The sequence below is a fragment of the Ipomoea triloba genome, chromosome 7 (genome assembly GCF_003576645.1).
Source record: "Ipomoea triloba cultivar NCNSP0323 chromosome 7, ASM357664v1".
Taxonomy (NCBI): domain Eukaryota; kingdom Viridiplantae; phylum Streptophyta; class Magnoliopsida; order Solanales; family Convolvulaceae; genus Ipomoea; species Ipomoea triloba.
The window spans coordinates 28,701,582-28,723,848 of record NC_044922.1 but is presented as its reverse complement, the minus strand read 5'-3'; the positions used below and the strand labels follow the sequence as shown (position 1 = coordinate 28,723,848).

Sequence of the window (22,267 nt, the reverse complement as noted above, 5' to 3'; positions counted from 1 at the left end):
TATATATATATATATATATATATATATATATATATATATATATGACTAGTCTTTTTATGCGCGATACACAAAAAATAGGTGCCCAGTATTTTATATTAAAATTTTAAATTTATTTAAATTTTAATATAGTAAATAATAATAATAATAATAATGTAAAATATTTTTATAAATTTGATATTTATATTTTAAAAAATAACTAACATATAACTATAAATGAGGGGTATAAACTTCGTTCACATTTATTATGTTTTTAGATTAACCTTGTGTGATTAAGACAATCATGTTATTACACTATATAAATCTTACACGATATCATATTCAATCCGTTACACAATATTGTAATACTCAAGCATTAATTCAAATAATTTTATATAATCTATTTGTCGTTGTTATTTTATCCATGTTTCTTATTCAAACTTAATTGATTATGATTACCTAGGTCAATTCATTCCATCAATATTATATATGAAATTATATACAATCTTATATAACAAAACAACAAATTGTTCGGAGTAGTCATTTATTGTATCTGTATGTATTGTAATGTACGTTGTATGCTAAAACTAATGAAATAAGAAATAAGGATTGCTGGCTAAAACTCATCATAAAAGTTTAATGGGTAAACTAATGAAGGCATTTTAGTATCTGTCTTCTTCTCTTTCCTTTCTTATACGTTGGGTTTTCGTCTTCTATCTTTTTTGCTCTAAACAACATCCAGTTATTAATCTATCTGCGACTATGCGGGACATCTGCAAGCTCTTATGTGTTGTATTACTGATGTGGATGTGCTTTATGCTTCTATGTCATGGCATAGATGCAATAAGCTCTAGAAGGAGATTATTAGCTGGAAGTGAAATATTTGTTTCAGTTTGAAAGAGATTCTAGCTGGGTTTCTTTAAATATGGATAAAACTTTAAGTGGTTTGTAGGCAGTTGGTATTACAATTTGAAATTGCGAACAATTAGGTGGGTTGCCAACAAGGATTCTCCAATTTATGATGTTTCCAGAGTTGTTGTTAAAGAATATGGGAATCTCAACCAAGATCCAAGAAACAAAGAACACTACATCATCTATAATAGATCAGTAACATACTGATAAAGTGGAGTAAGATACTGATTAACAAATTTATGTAAATTGTTTATTCCCTTGTTGTATCCTTATTGCTATCCAATTTTACTCCAAACGCCTCAAGTCCTCAGCCTCCTCCATACCATAATAACCCAAAAATATCAAGTCCAAACATATTATCAAGTATGCCTTCATACCATAATCCAAGGCTATTGAAGAATTCTTATGGGGGATTACAATTCTATAGCTAGGATAGCAAAAAAGCCTATTGGTATTTGCAATGGTCAAAGCCACACGATCGTTACAACGCGTATAGCATATGTGAGAAGTCTGTAAGCTGTAGCAGCAGCAGCAACAACAACAACAATAGTTTGCTCTACGAGTGTTTGCCAGGGTTTAAACTTATAATCTCGAGAGCTAAAATATTTTTCGGTGATTGTTCTAGGAAGTCAACTATTTGCAGTTTTAGAGCAAGAAATGATAGAAAATGAAGACCAATGGAGAAGAAAGAAAAGAGAATAAGCAAATGAGTAAAATGCCCTCATTATTTTACCTATTAAATTTTGTTTCTGGTGAGTTTTAGTCGACAATTTGACCGGAGTAATTAAAATTAAGAAAAATATAATCGTTATACTAAATTGATAGTTTTGAAACTCATAGACTGTAATTAACAAGACTCCAATAATTATATGATCAAAAGTGAAATTTTATCTATTTCATTATTACTATTTAGTTGTAAAACCAACTATTTATTTCACTTGTTGTATTTACATACCTTTATGGCAACAAGATTTATAAGGCAAAGTGTAATGCTTTTAATAGAAATGTAATAGTTTTACATCAAAATGTAAAAATATTACATTTTTCTTCAAAGTTATTATGCTTTCTAGAACAATAAATACTTTATTTTTGATTAGTATTATATTTTCAGTATAAGTTATATTGATCTGTCCCGGCCTGAATTGTTATACAGACAAGTATTATAGAGACAGTCTCATACAAATGTGAAAGAAATTAATTATCAAATTTATGTTAACTTAATAGAACGCAATCCAGCATTAACGTGGCATGAGTTGAGAAGTTGTGCCAACATTGATCGAACAACAATCTTCCTCGCAATGGCTGAAATTAGCCTGTTGGCTGTGATCAAATTTTCTGGAAAATGCAGGCATTTTCGGAGCGGGCAGGGCTGTTTCGTTCTTCAGCATCGACTCAACTTCCAACATGGATGGCCTGTCTTCCCATTTCTCCTGGACGCATAGCAGACCCACTTGCAGGCATCTTAAGAGTTTGCACGATGACAAATTGTCGTCCAACGAGGGATCCATAAACTCCATGCCGCTGTTAGTTTTCCACTTCTCATACGCCTGAAATTAAAGGTTCGTATGTATATGCAATGTATTCTCAAAAGTTAGTTTCAATTCTGAGATTCCTGTTCAAATCAAAACTTCTACACTTTCAAATCACTATAACTTACATATTCTAGAAGATTTAGACTCTTATCAGTGCCGTATAGATATGCATTCTTCTTGCTGCTTATGATTTGAAGTAGCAGAACTCCAAAGCTATAAACATCATATTTTCTCGAGTATACACCTCCTTTAACATACTCTGGTGGGACACAACCACTAAAGTGCAAAACAGAAACACAGTGAGTGAGAAGGGAAAATTTGTAATTTGCTCCAGCTTTTATGTGGGATTGAAAGAGTTCGTTTACTTACTATGTCCCAACAATTCGTCCAGTGTTTGCTTGATTGTCTTCCTTCTGGAAAATCTTAGCTATACCGAAGTCGGATATTTTTGGTTTCATCTCATTATCCAGTAAGATATTGCTAGCTTTCAAGTCCCTGTGAATCACTGTAAACGCTGAGTATTCTTGGAGATATAGAAGCCCTTGAGTAATCCCTTCAATAACTTGCACCCTTTTCTCCCAGTCTAACTGCAGCTGTCTAGCTGGTTCTGCATTAAATAATCAAACATGTCAGTTTAATTTGTTCTGAAATGATTGGCATTGAAACCGCCCTCTTGCTAGTGTGGTAATTCTCTTATTGCTAAATTAGTCAGAGATTATAGACCATAGAGGTAGAAATCCAAGCTCTTATTGGGCATGTAGTCATATATGAGCATCTTCTCTTCTCTCTCAGTGCAGAATCCCTGAATTCTTAACAGATTGACATGCTGTAATTTCACTGTAAGTGTAACCTCATTTTGGAACTCCTCCACCCCTTGTTTAGAGCTTTGAGAAAGCCTTTTTACTGCAATTTCCTGTCCATTAGGTAATTTACCCTGGAAAAATAATATGCATGATTAGTAGGTTGGACTCAACATAACCTATTGGTGTGCACATGATGAGAAGTTGCTGCTGCTGATTAGGTCTATTCAATTTAGAATTTATACATTTTAGATTTGAATGCCGAGCTAGCAGTAAGGTAGGCAACTTCATATTTTCTTTAAAAATTAATTACCTTATAAACAGGCCCATATCCACCCTCACCAAGCTTGTTTTGAAATGAGAAATTGTCTGTGGCTGCTTGCATTTGAGCAAAAGTGAAAGCTTGAAGGTTAGGATCCACTGACCTCTGATTTAATTTTCTGCTCCCTGTAATTGATCAAAATTCACAAATTATTGATCTTAATTTTGAAGTTGTTGAAACTAGATACTGCCAAAGTTGTTGAGCAGTTGCCTTTTGATCTTATGGTTTTCCTTGCCACACAATATATTGCTATGCATAGCAGGAAAGCAGCCAGTGTGCCTGCTGGCAATACAATTGCCAATTTACTCTTCTTTCTGTCATGCTGATCTTCTTCTATGCCCTGAGCTGCAAAAATAATCACCATTGTAAGAGCATATTTATAGATAAGTCCATGGGTTTAGTATGATACAAAACATTCAAAGTTGTGCAATCCATGATATCAAAAACATAATGGCTAACCTGCTCTGGAGAGCGACCAATTGTTATCATCGTTGGGAACTTGAAATACAGTGTAACCAAGAAGCCCCTTCTCCTTTGCATAGGAAACTTTAGTTTTGATAGCCTCGACATCATCGTAACCAATCCAAAACGATTCAACAGTAAAGTAGTTCATCACATAGGTAGGGTTGTATGCTGATGTGGCTTTGTAATTGTAGCTATTATTGTAGAACTTTATAAACCTATAGCTCATACCCCCATCTGTTGTTATAGCCAAACCTTTTGCAGGTGATCCTACAGTGTTGTCTTTGGGGTTCACCAGTGTCCATGCATAGCCATGGAATGGCAGACCAATGGTTAGTTTGTTAGCAGGAAATCTTTTCTTGATCCATTCTTTTATACCATAATCAGTGTTTAAGTAGCTGAATGGATCATACAAAGCAGCATTTGCTCCTGTAAAGTTCTCTTTTGTAGGCAAATAATAGTCATATGACATGAGATGAACCCAATCAAAGTTTCTAACAATGGAATCTACAGGATAAGCCATGGCATCTAGTACTGGAGAGTAGTATGCTCCCATTGTCAAGATCAGGCACGGCGTGCCAGAGCTCTCTGACTCAGAGTTTATGGCTGCTCTCCATTCATCCATGAAAGTTGCCATATTTGAATCAGTGTTAGGAATCACACCAAAAAGATCCAGGCCATGAAATCCATATTCCCTAGCTGCTTTTATTGAGGTTTTGATAAAAGATCTCCTGTTGGACGACTGATTTAGCATTGAGAAGAAGTTTGGTGACTCCTCCCTCCCTGCCCATATTGACAGTATTGTTTTGACTGATGGATTCTTTTGGCTGACAATTTGTGTGAAGGTTGAGACATCGGGTTCATGAGAGTGGGCTATACGGAGCTCATAGCTAGAAGAATTGATGTATGCAAAGGCAAACACAAGGTGTGTGTATAAAGCAGAATTGATTTGTGGAACCGGAAACTCGCTTCCAGCATACCAGAACCCAGACTGGACCCAAGTAGCTTTTGCTGTCCAAGTATTGAAAGAGAAATTCAACAGGAAGCAGATGATGAGGAAGAAGCTGATTTTGGGAGCCATTGAAGCTAGGAATGAAGCCAATATTTTTTTTGTCTGCAACAACATTTGTCCCAGAAAAGAAAATAGAGGAGTGGATAAAAATCTTCCATCTGATAGTCTTGTATGACCAGAAAAAATCATGATGACTTTTAATTTGTTACTGTTTCGTCAATGCAATGCTACACATGTTTTTGCAAGTAAGAAGTGAGTAGTTGGCACTATTGGACCCACGAACAAGAAAAATCTCCCCATTTAGTTAATAGTCATCAAATGAAATTTGTTTTTCCTGCAATGAGTTGTTCCTATTCGCTATGTTAGTCTTTCCCGTGTGGAATTGTGAACATACTTTAAAAGCTGATGGCCCGCCCGCGTGGAGGTGATGGAGCTAACGGTCTGAAACGGGAACTCCCTGTTTGGATGTCTCCAGTTGCCATGAAATTTCATGGCTATGAACTTTTGCAAAATTTGTCCACTTGCACATGTTTGACGCCATCTCACTTTGAGGTTGTCAAACTTGGGGCTATTGACATGGACAAAATAAAGGCAAAAACTTGTGTGAGACCGTCTCACGGATCAAGATTTGTGTTACAGGTCGGATATTTTATTAAATGGGTTAAAGCAGGTAGCGCATGCACAATCTCTCGACTTCTAGTTGACTCAACTTACCAGAATTGGATGCGGAACTTGGACTTCGTAAAATTGACGATGGAGAAGACTATGCATGCGCTAGTACTAGGTTCATCAAACCTTCTAGAAAGGCCTTTTGAAGATAATCCATGTTTAGGGTTAATTGCAGTAAAACAAACATATATAAAGAACAAAAACAAGGAGTGTCTCACGTAGGAGCCAGATACCATGGGTTAATGTCATTAGGAAAAATATTGCACCAATTCATAAAATAATTGAGTTTCATAAATAACACTAAAGAGGGTTAGAGAATATATATTACGCACAAATATAATACATAGACTTCAAGTAGATATAAATCTATAATCAATACTTAAACATTAAACATAATACTTTATAGTACAAATCTAATACTTCATAGCACAAATATAATACATAGTTTGCATGTATATTTATATTTAATATTTTAAGTGTTAAATATAATACTTTATGGCCTAAATGTAATACTTTATAGCACAAATATATATAACACAATACTTTATAGTCTAAATGTAATACTTCATAGCACTAATCTAGTACGCAGTTTAAGGTAGATATATTTAATACTTTAAGCCTTAAACACAATACTTTATAGCTTAAATGTAATACTTCATTGCACAAATCTTGTATACAATTTAAGGTGTATGTATATATTTAGTACTTTAAGCCTTAAACACAATACTTTATAGTCTAAATGTAATACCTCATAGCACTAATCTAGTACACAGTTTACGGTAGATATATTTAATACTCTAAACCTTAAACACAATACTTTATAGTTTAAATGTAATACTTCATAACACTAATCTAGTACACAGTTTAAGGTAGATATATTCAATACTTTAAGCATTAAACACAATACTTTATAGTCTAAATGTAATACTTCATAGCACTAATCTAGTACAAAGTTTAAGGTAGATATATTTAATACTTTAAGCCTTAAACACAATACTTTATAGCTTAAATGTAATACTTCATTGCACAAATCTTGTATACAATTTAAGGTGTATGTATATATTTAGTACTTTAAGCCTTAAACACAATACTTTATAGTCTAAATGTAATACCTCATAGCACTAATCTAGTACACAGTTTACGGTAGATATATTTAATACTCTAAACCTTAAACACAATACTTTATAGTTTAAATGTAATACTTCATAACACTAATCTAGTAAACAGTTTATGGTAGATATATTTAATACTTTAAGCCTTAAACACAATACTTTATAATCTAAATGTAATACTTCATAGCCCAAATCTAGTATACAGTTGAAGGTTGATATATTTAATACTTTAAGCCTTAAACACAATACATTGTAGGCTAAATGTAATTTTTCATAGCACTAATATAATCTAGTATACAATTTAAGGTAGATATATTTAATACTTTAAACCTTAAACACAATACTTTATAGTCTAAATGTAATACTTCATAGCAATAATCTAGTACACAGTTTAAGGTAGATATATTCAATACTTTAAGCATTAAACACAATACTTTATAGTCTAAATGTAATACTTCATAACACTAATCTAGTACACAGTTTAAGGTAGATATATTTAATACTTTAAACCTTAAGCACAATACTTTATAGCGTAAATGTAATACTTCATAGCCCAAATCTAGTATACAATTTAAGGTAGATATATTTAATACTTTAAGCCTTGAACACAATACTTTATAGTCTAAATGTGATACTTCATAGCACTAATCTAGTACAAAGTTTAAGGTAGATATATTTAATACTTTAAGCCTTAAACACAATACTTTATTGCCTAAATGTAATACTTCATAGCCCAAATCTAGTATACAATTTAAGGTAGATATATTTAATACTTTAAGCCTTAAACACAATACGTTATAGTCTAAACACAATACTTTATAGCCTAAATGTAATACTGCATAACCCAAATCTAGTATACAGTTTAAGGTAGATATATTTAATACTTTAAGCCTTAAACACAATACTTTATAGCCTAAATGTAATACTTCATATCCCAAATCTAGTATATAGTTTAAGGTAGATATATTGAATACTTTTAATCTTAAACACAATAGTTTATTGTCTAATTGTAATACTTTATAGTACAATTTTAAGACAAATATATTTAATACATACATGAATTACTACTTTAATTTCTTTTTATATCGAAAACATATATGATTAATTTGATGATGTATGTTATGTTGTTGAAAATGATGAAATGCAAAGGTGAAATATGTTGAAAGCAGGAAGAAATTGAATGCAGAATTACGGCTGGAATTGCTCAATTTATATACCAGCATGTAAACGGGTTGATGTTCGCCCAAATGATGAACAAGAATCGCATTGTGGCGTTGTTCTTTGAACCCATAAATTCTGACTCAAATTATAATACTATGACCCAAATTATATAAACCCGATCCGTCTCACGAATTGTGACCCGTGAGACGGTCTCACACAAGTGTTACCCAAAAGAAAATAGGAAAAATTTCATTTGGGATTTACATTTGTAATAAAAAAACAAAATTCCCAAACAAGTTTTTTAAATTTATACAAATCAAATTTTTTTTTTTTTTACGGGTAGAATCATTTTAATTTGGGTCATAGTTAGTATTATGAGTTGATTTTTGATTGTTTTAATGACCCAAATTATGTTGATCTGACTCGTTTCACGAATTGAGACTCATGAGGCGATCTCACACGAATGTGATTTTTTTTTTTTTTTTTTTTTTGCGTGATTGTGTTTTTCATATTTATACGACATTTTTCGTATTTCGGCCGACAGACCACAATGTTTATAAACAGACCACAATGTTTATAAATACAATGTGAAACCTTAGCAAGTAAAGTAAAAAATGTAAACATATTATTATATTTTTGTTTTGAAACACACTATACATTTGTTAAACTTTATACGAAGTAATACATATAACATGACATTGATAAATAAATAAAAATAATTTATAAACATAAATAAATAATATTAAATTATTTACACCCTCTTGACTTACACAAAACTACAAAGTCCATGTCTAATTCGATGTTTTTTTTTTGACAAAACCCGATGTACATTTTTATATCTGCAGATTTCGCTAATCACCTCAAGAATAATTAAGGATTCCTCAAAGTGTTGTTAAGCTCATACTATACGGTAACTCTAAACGCTCAAGTCCGCTAGCTATTTATGCCTTTATACTGCTTGTTTTTATGCCAACAAGAAGAAGAACGTAACCTGCTAGCATCGCATATCATGCATTGATTGCCTGGAGCTTGAAACATCAACGTGGCATAAGTTGAGAAGTTGTGCCAACATTTACCGAACAATAATCTTCCTCATCACCTTGTTCCTTGTAATCAATTAATTTTCTGGAAAATGCAGGCATTTTGGGAGCAGGCAGAGTTGTTTCACTCTTCAGCATCGACTCAACTTCCAACATGGATGGCCTGTCTTCCCATTTCTCCTGGACACATAGCAGACCCACTTGCAGGCATCTTATCAGTTTGCACCATGACAACTTGTCGTCCAATGAGGGATCCATAAACTCCATGCCACTCTCACTTTTCCACTTCTCATACGCCTGAAATTAAAAAGGTTAGTATGAATATGCAATGTATTCTCAAGTCAGTTTCTTTCAATTCTGAGATTCCTGTTCAAATCAAAACTTGTGGACTAGACTTTCAAATCACTATAACTTACATATTCTAGAAGATTTAGATTCTTATCAGTGCCGTATAGATATGCATTCTTCTTGCCACTTATGATTTGCAGTAGCAAAACTCCAAAGCTATAAACATCATATTTTCTCGAGTATACACCTCCTTTAACATACTCTGGTGGGACACAACCACTAAAGTGCAAAACAGAAACACAGTGAGTGAGAAGGGACAAAAAAAAATGGTATTTTTCTCTTGTTTCATGTGGGATTGAAAGAGTTTCTTTACTTACTATGTCCCAACAATTCGTCCCGTGTTTGCTTGATCGTCTTCCTTCTGGAAAATCTTAGCTATACCAAAGTCGGATATTTTTGGTTTCATCTCATTATCCAGTAAGATATTGCTAGCTTTTAAGTCCCTGTGAATCACTGTAAATGCTGAGTATTCTTGGAGATATAGAAGCCCTTGAGTAACCCCTTCAATAATCCCAACCCTTTTCTCCCAGTCTAACTGCAGCTGTCTGGCAGGTTCTGCATTGTATAATCAAACAAGTGAGTTTAATTTGTTCTGAAATGATTGACATTGAATAATTCTTATGTTATATTAGTCAGAGATTATAGACCATAGAGGTAGAAATCCAGGCTCTTATTAGGCATGTATTCATATATGAGCATCTTCTCTTCTCCCTCAGTGCAGAAGCCCAGAATTCTTAACAGATTGACATGCTGTAATTTCACTGCAAGTGTAACTTCGTTTTGGAACTCCTCCACCCCTTGTTTAGAGCTTTCAGAAAGCCGTTTTACTGCAATTTCCTGTCCATTGGGTAATTTCCCCTGGATAAATAATATGCAGGATTAATAGGTTGAACTCAACACAAACTATTTTGACACTTGGCTGTATATATGATGAGCAGTGCTTCTGTTGGTTAGATCCATTCTTATCCACATACCTAAAAAGGCAATGGATATAGTTCAATAAAAAGTGCAAACCGATTTAGAGTTTATACATTTCAGATTTCAATGCTGAGCTAGCAATATATTTCTTCAAAGATTAATTACCTTAAAAACAGGCCCAAATCCACCCTCACCTAGCATGTTTTGATACGAGAAACTGTCTGTGGCTGCTTGCATTTGAGCAAAAGTGAAAGCTTGAAGGTTAGGATCCACTGATCTCTGATTTAATTTTGTGTTCCCTGTAATTGATCAAAATTCACAAATTATTGATCTTACATTTTGGAGTTGTTGAAACTAGATACTGCCAAAGTTGTTGAGCAGTTGCCTTTTGATCTTTTGGTTTTCCTTGCCACACAATATATTGCTATGCATAGCAGGAAAGCAGCCAGTGTGCCTGCTGGCAATAAAATTGCCAATTTACTTTTCTTTTTGTCATGCCTATCTTCTTCTGTGCCCTGAGCTGCAAAAATAATCACCATTCTAAGAGCATATTTATAGATAAGTCCAGGGCTTTAGTAGTTTCTATAACACACAGACACATATAATATTGTTCTCAATGAATGCCATTTTCCCTGGCTGCTGCACATAAGGGAAGAAGAATGCAAACATGATATCAGAAACACAATGGCTAACCTGCTCGGGAGAGCGACCAATTGTCATCATCATTAGGAACTTGAAATACAGTGTAACCAAGAAGCCCCTTCTCCTTTGCATAGGAAACTTTCGTTTTGATAGCCTCGACATCATCGTACCCAATCCAAAACGATTCAACAGTAATGTAGTTCATCACATAAGTAGAGTTGTATATTGGTGCAACTTTGTAGCTACTAATGTAGAACTTTATATACCTATAGCTCATAGACCCATCTGCTGTTATAGCCAAACCTTTTGCAGGTGATCCTACAGTGTTGCCTTTGGGGTTCACCAGTGTCCATGCATAGCCATGGAATGGCAGACCAATGGTTAGTTTGTTTGCAGGGAATCTTTTCTTGATCCATTCTGTTACACCATAATCAGTGTTTAACTTGCTGAATGGATCATACAGAGCAGCATGTGCTCCTGTAAAGTTATCTTTTGTAGGCAAATAATAGTCATATGACCTGAGATGAATCCAATCAAAGTTCCTAACAATGGAATCTACAGGATAAGCCATGGCATCTAGTACTGGAGAGTAGTATGCTCCCATTGTCAAGATGAGGCGCGGCGTGCCAGAGCTCTCTGATTCAGAGTTTATGGCTGCTCTCCACTCATCCATGAAAGTTCCAATATTTGAATCAGTGTTAGGAATCACACCATAAAGATCTAGGCCATGGAATCCATATTCCCTAGCTGCTTTTATTGAGGTTTTGATAAAAGATTTCCTGTTGGATGACTGATTTAGCATTGAGAAGAAGTTTGGTGACTCCTCTCTCCCTGCCCAGATTGACAATATTGTTTTGACTGATGGATTCTTTTGGGTGACAATTTGTGTGAAGGTTGAGACATAGGGTTCATCAGAGTGGGCTATACGGAGCTCATAGCTAGAAGAATTGATGTATGCAAAGGCAAACAAAAGGTGTGTGTATAAAGCAGAATTGATTTGTGGAACCGGAAACTCACTGCCAGCATACCAGAACCCAGACTGGATCCAAGTAGCTTTTGCTGTTAAAGTACTGAAAGAGAAATTGAACAGGAAGAAGATGATGAGGAAGAAGAAGGGAGACATTAAAACCAGGAAGCCAATATTGTTTTCTTCAATTCTCTGCCGACAATCAAAAGTACGTAGTATTCTTCCCTAGCTGCGCGCAACATTTGTGTCTCTCTTTCACGTAATTTCTTTCTCTCTTGAGTCTTGATTACCTGTCAAAATCTTTAATTTTTTTTACCTATATTTTTTTTAAAAAAATTTACAGGGTCTTTCTCTCCGTCCGTTTAATTGTCCGGGGTCCACCCACGTTCGCTTCGAGAGGCACAGGAATTGATCCAGGCAGAATCGTCACTGTAGAAATAGAACCCGATTTCTCCCGAAATTTCTCCCTACAAACCACAAAGAGAACTCACTTGCCACTTGAACTATAATAGTCTCATTATAATATACACGTTTCAAGACAAGAAAAATAATGAATCACTACTATACGCAATCAATACATATATGATATATATCTTGACTATGATGACATTTGTTTCAAAGCCGCCATTGGGGATGCTACGTGTAGTCCTGACATGTGTTGCAAATTCTCATTTAATTTGTGTTTTGGTTTATCCATACATACCTTCATTAAAAAAAAATGAAATTTATGATGTACTAATTTTTTATTCTGAATACTGTGTAAATATATAAAGAAAAGAAAAGAAAAGAAAATACGGAGTATTAGAAAAATTAATTAATGGGTGTTTAATTTATTGATTATGAGAAGCAACATGGGAATACGCATGGGAGTTGTTTGCATCGTCTAATTCTAATTCCATAATATTTCCATCTATTGTTTTCCGAGAGCTCCTCCCTCAATCTCATCGAGCTAGCGGAGAAAAATAGGGCGGCCGGTGGGAATTGTGAAAAAAGAAAAAAAGACGAAATCTTTGATGTTCCCAAGGTTAGTTTATGGATGAGGCGGAGGTTGTTTGTTAAATGCATGCATACGCGGCGTTGAGAGTGGTGGTGGGGCATGGGGAACGTGACGTCAAACGTGGCTGCAAAGTTTGCATTTTTCCCACCAGACCCACCAACGTACGACGTGTTCAAAGACGAGGTGGACGGGAGGCTGTGTTTCACCGGGCTGACGGCGGAGAAGGATGTGGACGTGCATTTGCTGAGCACTCAGGCGGGGAACAAGATCGTGGCAACCTTCTGGAAACACCCTTATGCCAGATTCACCATCTTATACTCTCATGGCAATGCTGCGGATTTGGGCCAGATGATTGAGCTTTTCATGGAGCTCAGAGCTCACCTCCGTATCAATATCATGAGGTATATATATATATATATATACATATACGTATACATGCATTCATTCTCTTCTTCAATTCTGTTTTTCAATTTTCCCCAAATTTATCTTTAAATTCACAATGTTGTTTCTTTGTTGTACCTCAAACCAAAGGAATGAAATATATGGATAGCATTATTGAAATCTTGTTATGTTAATCAGGCGCTTGAATTGCGAAATTATATATGGTTATTAACTGAAATGGGCAAATCTTGAGAGGAGTTACAAAAATAAACACTTTCTAAAAGTTGTACCTACATTTTTAGGAAAAACTCCATTTTTAAAAGTGGTACCTTTTAAAAAACGTAAATCCTAATAGAGTTTCTTAAATTAATGAAAAAAGTGAAATACAAGAAATTAAACTAATATTCTGATAGAACATGATGATGTTTTGAATTGTATAAAAGTTGTATTTTTGTGGTTTTCATGGTTCAGCAAGCTAAGCATCATATATGTCATTATATCATATATATATATATATATATATATAATCCCCTTATCTTGGTATATATGGGCAGAGATTTAATTGTCTGATAAAGTGATCTTTACTGCGTGCTTTGATTAATTTGCAGCTATGATTATTCTGGGTATGGAAGATCTTGTGGAAAGGTAAGATCATTTAACTCCATGACATTGGAATGATGATGATGATATCTTCTACTTAATTAGCTTGTTTGGATGATTGTTGAGATGGAATTGAAGTAGAGGCCGGTTTTAATTTGGTTTGATTATATTTGATGTGATCAGCCAACCGAGTTGAACACATACTATGACATAGAAGCTGTCCTAGGTTGTTTGAAGAGTGAATACGAAATCAAGACTGAGGACATGATTCTATATGGGCAATCTGTGGGAAGTGGGCCCACATTACACTTAGCATCTTGTTTGCAGAGGTTGAGAGCTGTTGTTCTTCACAGTGCTATACTTTCTGGAATTAGAGTCCTGTTCCCAGTCAAGACCACGTTGTGGTTCGACATTTTCAAAGTAATTAAGTTTTTTTTTTCTTTTCCCATTCATTTCATTTCTGCAGCTCATCAACATCTTAAAGCTAGGTTGAATCTTTCTTCTTTAATTTGCAGAATATAGACAAGATCCGGCAAGTCAGCTGCCCAGTTTTAGTAATCCATGTAAGAAACCTAGCTAATGAATATTTTGAGTGACAATTATATATCATTCTTAGCTTTGCTTGCATCTTCTGATTTGAAGTATAATAATAATAAGAGGAGAAAATTGCATTGCATTTGCAGGGTACAGCTGATGAAGTGGTGGATTTCTCGCATGGGAAGCGATTGTGGGAGCTTTCGAAAGAGAAATTTGATCCACTGTGGATACAAGATGGAGGGCACTGCAACCTGGAGACATTCCCTGAGTACATCATGCACCTCAGGAAATTCATGAATGCAATGGAAAAGCATTCTGTGTCCAAGCGATGCCAGGCCGAGCTTACTCAATCCCTCAGTATAACCGAATCCAAACGCACCAGCAGATGCTGGTTAATCAGATTCGGGAAAAGATAGATATATCATATATATATATATATATAAACCCCTACCCTACCCTACCCTGCCTTTGCTCTCATCTCAACATACAATTCAAGGAATTGAATTAATTAAGCTCCACCCAGATTGAGTATTGATTTAGATGTTGCTTGGTTGTAGTTTGTTTGAATTTGCAGATCAGATCAGATCAGAGCAACATACACAGTATGTAGGTTTTTCTGTTCAATCATCACAAAACCGGCCATATGCTCCGAATTAACCTAAATTAAACTAGGAATTAATGTTAAATCTTGGATGTATGTGTACCCAAAATCCTAGTATATATGTACATGCAACTAGTTAAACCTGCCTTTTTACATGTATATATTATGTATACTGAAGTTATCTTTGCTGTAACTCTTATATATGGAAATTAAAAAAATTACTACTGAAAATTCCATGCCGATATATTTTCTTAAATCTTAAGTAATTCTATTCTATCTCCAAGCATATTCTAATCTATATAATGAGATGGATGGATTAACTTATTACCATATATTCTTAAAGAAAATTACTAAAAAACAATATAACTATATAAGCAAACAACCTTAAATACTAAATTAAAGGAGAATAATATCAATGCATGCATGCAGTACATGTATCTCATGGTATCATTTCATTATCTTAAATAAAGTAGTGCTATAATATAATTAAAATGAAGACTAGCTATGCATGCATCCCCCTCAGCTCTTCCAATATTATTTCTTTTTCTTTTTCCTGTACCATTACACAATATATGGCATTATAGAAGATGCCATTAAAAATATAATAATACGGAAGTATATAATATATAATATTATAAATATATCTATGCCATGGTATGGCCACCCAAAAATCAAAATTAAATGTAAAGGGATTCAAAGCACCAAAGTTTAGCAGCAGCATTATATTGCGTACTATATTTTATGATTATATATTAGATTAAAAAAAAAAAAAACAAACAAACAAAAAAAAGAACCCTCCAGTTTAATTGAATGTTGTATGGAGCAAAAGGTTAAGGGGTCACAAATTGGGGACCAATTCTAAACATAGTCAAACGACACAAAGGTTGACTTTGACCAAATGGAATCTTGTTAACCGACGGTGGATGTGTACGGGGACGCATCTGATGCTTAAGATAATGCCGACAGTGCGTATTCATAATTCATTCGACTGCTACACTTTAGTACTTTTGATACTGTGGTCATAGATAGATAGATACTCTAAACTGAATATCGGCGACTCATCGTCAAAGATTTTTTAATATATCAAAGCATAGGATATCCATTTCTTTTACACACGTTTTGTTACTTTTCATACTAATGTTAATCACCACCATTGCTTTTAAATCTCAGATATAGATACTATTGTACGATGTTACACATTTAGTAAATATACTAAAAAGCTTTGTTACGTTAATTTTATTATCAAATCACAATATAATTAGATTAATTATCTCTATACGTATTTATCAAGAATATAGATATAAAATTAAGAATTACATACGTTACTAAATTATCAATCTTGCATGGATGTGGCATGAGAATGATGGTGGCTCCTTTGATTTGTTTAGGGAGGATTTTGTGTGATGATTTGAATTGTGTCATCGGATTTAAGAGAGCCTCTATTATGCGTATCATCAAAAATTCAAAGAAAGAATATTGGATAATCGACATAATGAAAAGAATAATGAACAAAGAATTGTATTAGTTTATTTATTGAGCATGAATAATAAGATATTTATAAAGTGCACAAAAGAAAAATGAATAGCTCAGAGTAAGCCGATCCTTATATACAAGCCATGTTATTACAAAACAAAATAACCACTACTAACAAACTTTAAAAGAAAATAATTTCCAATCCTTGTGTTGAGTTGTCTGTTGCTGCTGATCTCCATCATATCACCTCCGTCAACCTTGAGTTGCTATTGTTATTGTTGTTGTTGTTGTTGTTGTTTATACTTTGATATGCACTTTTCTTTGTGTTTTTTGGAGTCCCCACTCTATAGGCCAGGATTTAAGAAAAAAAAAAAAAACTTAGTTCGGTTACTTAAATAAAATCGAATCATTTCCATTTTTGGTCCTATTGTCATTGGGGCATTGTCAATTTTAGTCCACTTCATTAATTTTTGCCACATTACGGCCAGTCTTATTTAGCTCTTGCCACTTTTAGTCTACCGTTAAAATTTTCGTCAAATAACCGTCCAAGATAGGGATATTTTGGTCTTTTCATGCTTTGATCATCTCTTTTTACTCTTGCAGTGGTCTTCTTTACACATTTTCATCCAATGAAAAGGTCTGGCGAAAGCCATGGCTGACTCACATGGCTTCCGCCAGACATCTTCATTGGATGAAAATGTGTAAGGAAAACCACTGCAAAGGGTCAAGGAGATGACCAAAGCATGAGAAGACAAAAAATATCCCTGTTTTGGACGACCATTTGACGCAAATTTTAATGGTGGACTAAAAGTGGCAAGAACTAAATAAGACTGGCCGTAATGTGGCAAAAATTAATGAAGTGGACTAAAATTGGCAATGCCCCTATAACAATAGGACCAAAAATGGAAATGACTCAATAAAATCAAATCCACTTAATTTAGATGGTAAATCTTTAGTACTACGGGTGTATTTTGTTGATAGTGTATGTGGATGTCATTGTAATAATCACATGTAGTGATGCATGTGGAATTGATGCTCTTAAATTTGACCTTGGAACTGAGCTTTTTATACTAAAGATATGCGGGTATGTACTGAAATATATACTTTATGGGTGTTGAAATTACTTGCTCCAAAAAGGGCATATTTATTTCACATAGGAAATATGTGTTGGACCTTCTTGATGATATTGGGTTACTTGCGCGAAGCCATGCGATGCGCCTATGGAACAGGGTGTAAAGCTTGTAGTAGGTGAATGAGAGGTGTTTGAAGATCTATAAAGGTATAAGAATAATATGATATTGGTGGAAAAGCTAAACTACCTCACGATTATTCGTCTACTTATGAGGTTGTGGTGTGACAAGTGTTTTGCTATACATATTACTAACAATTCAATTTTTCATGAATGGACGAAACATATTGGGCTTGATTGTCAATTTATACGAGAGAGAGTGCAACAAGGACTAATATAAAATGCTAAATAGGGGATTTGGGGGAGATGGTGTTATAGTTATACTACTCATACTTTTGTTTTTTACTAAATTTTATACTCCCTACCAACATGATATACTTTGATTATCATTTTCATAGACAGGTATACTCATCGAACACTTTTTAAAAAGGCCACTACCAACAAAGATCCAATCTTTTAAGAATTGGCAAACAAAATTAACACACAAATTTTGTAGTTTACACTTCACATACTATAAAACACAATAATACAGTAATAACAATGTTCATAACATGGTACGGTAGATGTAATTAATGGAAAGAAGAATATAACTTTATCATATACAGTATTGCACCATAAAAATTTAGAGGAAATCTAATTTAAAATTTCAAGAAATCTCAGGCATATCAACTATCAAGCATAAGAATCGAGGTCAACTTTTGATGCAGTAATATGATAAATGAATGGTCCGGATTGGGCGATGGAAAGGAGAGTGTACGGAAAGAGCTACAACCTCGCACACAGTTTTATCATTTCCATAAAGTATTCCTCAGTTCCATTTCCAAATATGCATGCTTCTGAGCAAGAAAAAGTTCCTCAGAAGATGACTGAAAATAATAAAGCTTGTATATTAGGGAGCTGAGTATTCTGCAACTCCACCAAAACCTATGCCTACTTATTCGTTAAAGAAACTTTGTTTCCCACAAATTTTATTTTAAGGTTAAGGTGATGGAACAATTAGATATGCTTTGTAGGCTACAATGCAGCTTTAATTTAAAAACAGATTCAATCATATATACCAGTTAATATATTTATTCTGAGGCATCATTATTTTATTTTCCAACACTGTACTTTCACAGTAAAAACTACTTGGGGTGAAGACTCAAACAAATTCAATGATTTAGTTATCGTTGAGTTGAAAACGTTGTGGTTTTTTCTGCTTGTCTCCATTATTGTCCATTCGTACACCTTCACTCTCTCTCTCTCTCTCTTTCTCTTTCTCTATTGCAAGAAAGATGGCACTTTCATATTTTCTCTAATATTTCTTAATTCATTCACGGTTTTTAGCTTTCTGGGTATCCGGAAAAGTATTCAAAAAAGTGACCTTTTTTTTTTGTGTGTTAAAGATTCAAGCTTTGGGTCTGGGATTCTCTGTGCTTCTTGATATTTTGGAGTTGTGGTTCCAAGGATGACTGTGGAGGAAACTATGAGGAATATGGGTGTTGATAGGGAAAATTACCACAATTTCCCACTGGGTATGAGAGTTCTTGCTGTTGATGATGATCCTATTTGCTTGAAATTATTGGAAGGCCTGCTTAGAAAATGCCAGTATCATGGTATGCTTCTTCTCCTCTTTTTTTTTTTTGTTTTTTACTAAAGTTTCCTATTTTCAGCTCTTCTGTTCCATTAAGATTTTGTTTTCCTATTCCTTATGTTTCCAACATTCATATAGGGAGGGGGAGGGCTAACTAATTATGTACTTGTGTGGTTGTTCATTTAAACTGCTGCAGGCTGAATCCAAACCCCAAATTTCCCTGTTTCTTGCTTGATCTCTCTCAAGTGCTTATTATGGTTCTTTATGATACCCAGGAAGTTTAAAAGATTTGATCTTTTGAATGTTCTTAGCATACAAAAGTTTGGTTTTCTCAATTCTTTAAGCTGCTGATCTTTTGAAGTTGTCCCTAGGAATCATATGCTGTTTGAGCTTGATGTTTGTTGCCATGTTTTCACTTTGGGTTTCTTTGCAGTAACTACAACTAGTCAGGCAAGAATGGCACTGAATATGTTGAGAGAAAACAAAGACCGATTCGACCTGGTAATCAGTGATGTTCATATGCCTGATATGGATGGTTTTAAACTGCTTGAACTTGTGGGTCTCGAGATGGACCTTCCAGTCATCAGTAAGCATTTCTTCGGCCCAAATGGGATCACTTGGATCTAATTCTATATTTTCTAACATATTCAGGTTTATGTGTCATGAAAGTTGTCTAATATCTTTGAATTTTTTCTCAGTGCTGTCAGCTAATAGTGATACCAAGCTTGTAATGAAGGGAATAACTCATGGTGCTTGTGACTATTTGGTGAAACCTGTGCGAATTGAGGAGCTGAGGAACATCTGGCAACATGTAATCAGGAGAAAAAAGTCGGAATCCAAGGGCCAAAATCAAGACAATGGTTATCGTGGAAATGGAGAAGGTGGGCAGGGGTTCCCACTGACAGGTTCCGCGGAACAGAATGCATTACTCAACAAGAAAAGGAAGGATGAAGAGGACGAGACTAATGAGAACGAAGACCCATCCTCGCAGAAAAAGCCTCGTGTGGTTTGGTCTATAGAACTTCACAGGAAGTTCGTTGCAGCTGTTAACCAGTTGGGCATTGAAAGTGAGTTTCTCGACTTCTCAGATTCAAACATTCTCGTATTTGCAAATTTTCCCTTTATCATATCCTTCTTGTTCTTCAAATGCAGAAGCTGTACCTAAAAGGATTCTTGAACTGATGAATGTTGAAGGGCTTACTCGTGAAAATGTGGCAAGCCATCTACAGGTACAGTTAACTAATAAAGAATGCTTGTAAAGGTATTCTTATCAGACTCCAAACAGGCTTCAGATTGATAACTTATCATTAACAAGCAAGAAATTGTTTTTAATAGAACCAAGATATTCTCGTGAAGATAAATATATTAAAGTTATTATTGTTTGAGTGTTTTTCTAATAAAACAAAATATTTGTGGTATTGAGTTGCAGAAATATAGGCTTTACTTGAAAAGGATCAGTTCAGTTGCAACCCAGCAGGCGAACATGGTGGCTGCTTTAAGGGGTAAAGACTCGGCTTTCATGAGAATGGCTTCACTAGATGGGCTTGGAGATTTTCAAGCATTGGGTGGACCTGGAAGATTTAATCATGCTACATTGTCTACATATACACCTGCTGACATGCTTGGTAGACTAAGTAGTGCCACTGGTGTAAGTATTCGCAACCTTAGTGCATCCGCCTTGGTCCAGTCAAATCACGCCCAAAATTTGGAGAACTCCCTTGGTTCTGATGGGAATTTGAACCCAAACATTTCGCTTTCAAGCCATAATGCTGCTACTTTGTTTCAAGGAATTCCATCGCCTTTAGCTGTACAGGAGCTGAATCCTTTGGAAAATTCTCGGGCGCTTACTGCTGCAACTGCATTTGCAGATTCTGGATCTGTTATTGGTAGCTCAATGAATCCTATGATGCTTCAAGGAAGCCCCAAGCAAGGGCTAATCGGGGGAGGATTTGGAAACCAACATTCTCTCAACATGGCTTCTTTAAGTTCTGAACTTTATAATACTGGTGTCAATAGTTCCTCCAATTTTCTTGGCCATGGCAGATCTAGTGAGAATTGGCAGACTTCTATTCAAGTTTCAGAATTCCAGTCTGGCTCTTATCCTTTAACCGAAACATTCAGTCATATCCAGTTGCCTCAAAATTGCGAGAGAGAACACGAGTCTTCAGCTGCCACGCATTTACATAGCAGCCCTGTTGGCTTCTCTTCCACAACCTCAGCTTCTACAACTTTCGAAGATTCAAGAGAACCCCAAGTACCCAGCCAACTGTGGGGCGATAGTAAACAGAATCAGAACTCAAACGACATTTTCAGAAACTTGAGCTCTCATGTTCCACCTTCTTTAAGCCAGGGTATGTACCAAACGAGTGGCAACTTAAATACAAAGATGAATTCATTTTTAATGCATCGGTCAAATGCAGGATCTTTGGTTCTCTTTCACCAAAATGGGAATGAAATGCCAACTCCAGACCCCAGGACAAGATCCATCGAAGATAACCTTTTGGAGTCTACAAAGACACATGGGGCATTTGTATCTCAAGGCTTTGACGCGCTGGATGATCTAATGAATGCAGTGATTAAGCAGGTATGCCATAATGAACATCTCATACTTAATGGTCTTAGCACATATATATATGCATTTTCAAGAGGGATAAGGCTACTGTCATCCTCTCTAATATGTTAACTGCTTGGATTAGTATAAGAAAACAAAAAGAAGAATACAAAGATTCAATTTTGATGGTAGTTGGGTTAATGCAGGAACAAGATGGAGGCATATTGGTTGGGGAATTTGGGTTTGATGCTTACCCATTTGGTTCTTGTATGTGATGAGGATGTTGTGGCAATTCTTCAGGACAACATCCATCTGGCTGCTGCAGCTGCTGTGTATCTTTAATTTGCTTTATCAAATTAGTTAGACTAGAATCTGTAATGATGTTTAGCTTTCTCCTCTTTAACTTTGTGCTAGTATCTCAGTTTATGTACTACTTGTCTGCTTTGCTGATTTGTTAATGCAAGCTTTTTTTTTTTTTTTTTTTTTTTTTTT

The 22,267-nt window shown here is 34.8% G+C and overlaps 4 protein-coding genes across 6 annotated transcripts; 2 read left to right on the top strand and 2 right to left on the bottom strand.

Moving 5' to 3' along the window:
* Window positions 1-1,948: 1,948 nt before the first annotated feature.
* On the bottom strand, window positions 1,949-5,166 carry LOC116024634 (L-type lectin-domain containing receptor kinase V.9-like). The gene is made up of 7 exons (XM_031265576.1): window positions 4,002-5,166; window positions 3,753-3,887; window positions 3,534-3,667; window positions 3,144-3,354; window positions 2,790-3,027; window positions 2,546-2,696; window positions 1,949-2,435 (listed from the first exon to the last, which is right to left on the bottom strand). Exons 1-7 carry the CDS (start codon window positions 5,128-5,130, stop codon window positions 2,127-2,129), a joined length of 2,307 nt encoding a protein of 768 aa, XP_031121436.1. The 5' UTR covers window positions 5,131-5,166; the 3' UTR covers window positions 1,949-2,126.
* A 3,502-nt stretch (window positions 5,167-8,668) lies between these two features.
* LOC116024477 (putative cysteine-rich receptor-like protein kinase 35) lies at window positions 8,669-12,159 on the bottom strand. Its single transcript, XM_031265371.1, has 7 exons — window positions 10,958-12,159; window positions 10,650-10,784; window positions 10,430-10,563; window positions 9,994-10,204; window positions 9,664-9,901; window positions 9,415-9,565; window positions 8,669-9,295 (listed from the first exon to the last, which is right to left on the bottom strand). The coding sequence occupies exons 1-7, from the start codon at window positions 12,027-12,029 to the stop codon at window positions 8,996-8,998; spliced, it is 2,241 nt and encodes a 746-aa protein (XP_031121231.1). The 5' UTR covers window positions 12,030-12,159; the 3' UTR covers window positions 8,669-8,995.
* A 552-nt stretch (window positions 12,160-12,711) lies between these two features.
* On the top strand, window positions 12,712-15,220 carry LOC116026066 (alpha/beta hydrolase domain-containing protein 17B-like). Its single transcript, XM_031267510.1, has 5 exons — window positions 12,712-13,271; window positions 13,860-13,896; window positions 14,035-14,271; window positions 14,367-14,414; window positions 14,535-15,220. Exons 1-5 carry the CDS (start codon window positions 12,970-12,972, stop codon window positions 14,802-14,804), a joined length of 894 nt encoding a protein of 297 aa, XP_031123370.1. The 5' UTR covers window positions 12,712-12,969; the 3' UTR covers window positions 14,805-15,220.
* A 3,592-nt stretch (window positions 15,221-18,812) lies between these two features.
* On the top strand, window positions 18,813-22,256 carry LOC116024489 (two-component response regulator ORR22-like). 3 transcript variants are annotated; one of them, XM_031265392.1, is made up of 7 exons: window positions 18,813-18,833; window positions 19,037-19,246; window positions 19,658-19,810; window positions 19,923-20,291; window positions 20,377-20,453; window positions 20,654-21,808; window positions 21,982-22,256. In XM_031265392.1, the coding sequence occupies exons 2-7, from the start codon at window positions 19,099-19,101 to the stop codon at window positions 22,048-22,050; spliced, it is 1,971 nt and encodes a 656-aa protein (XP_031121252.1). In that variant the 5' UTR covers window positions 18,813-18,833; window positions 19,037-19,098; the 3' UTR covers window positions 22,051-22,256. The 3 variants fall into 3 exon arrangements, with proteins under 3 accessions (XP_031121252.1, XP_031121250.1, XP_031121253.1); XM_031265393.1 differs by lacking the exon at window positions 18,813-18,833 and having other exon boundaries at window positions 19,099-19,246; window positions 20,654-21,575; window positions 21,645-21,808; XM_031265390.1 differs by lacking the exon at window positions 18,813-18,833 and having other exon boundaries at window positions 18,885-19,246.
* The last annotated feature ends 11 nt before the right edge of the window (window positions 22,257-22,267 follow it).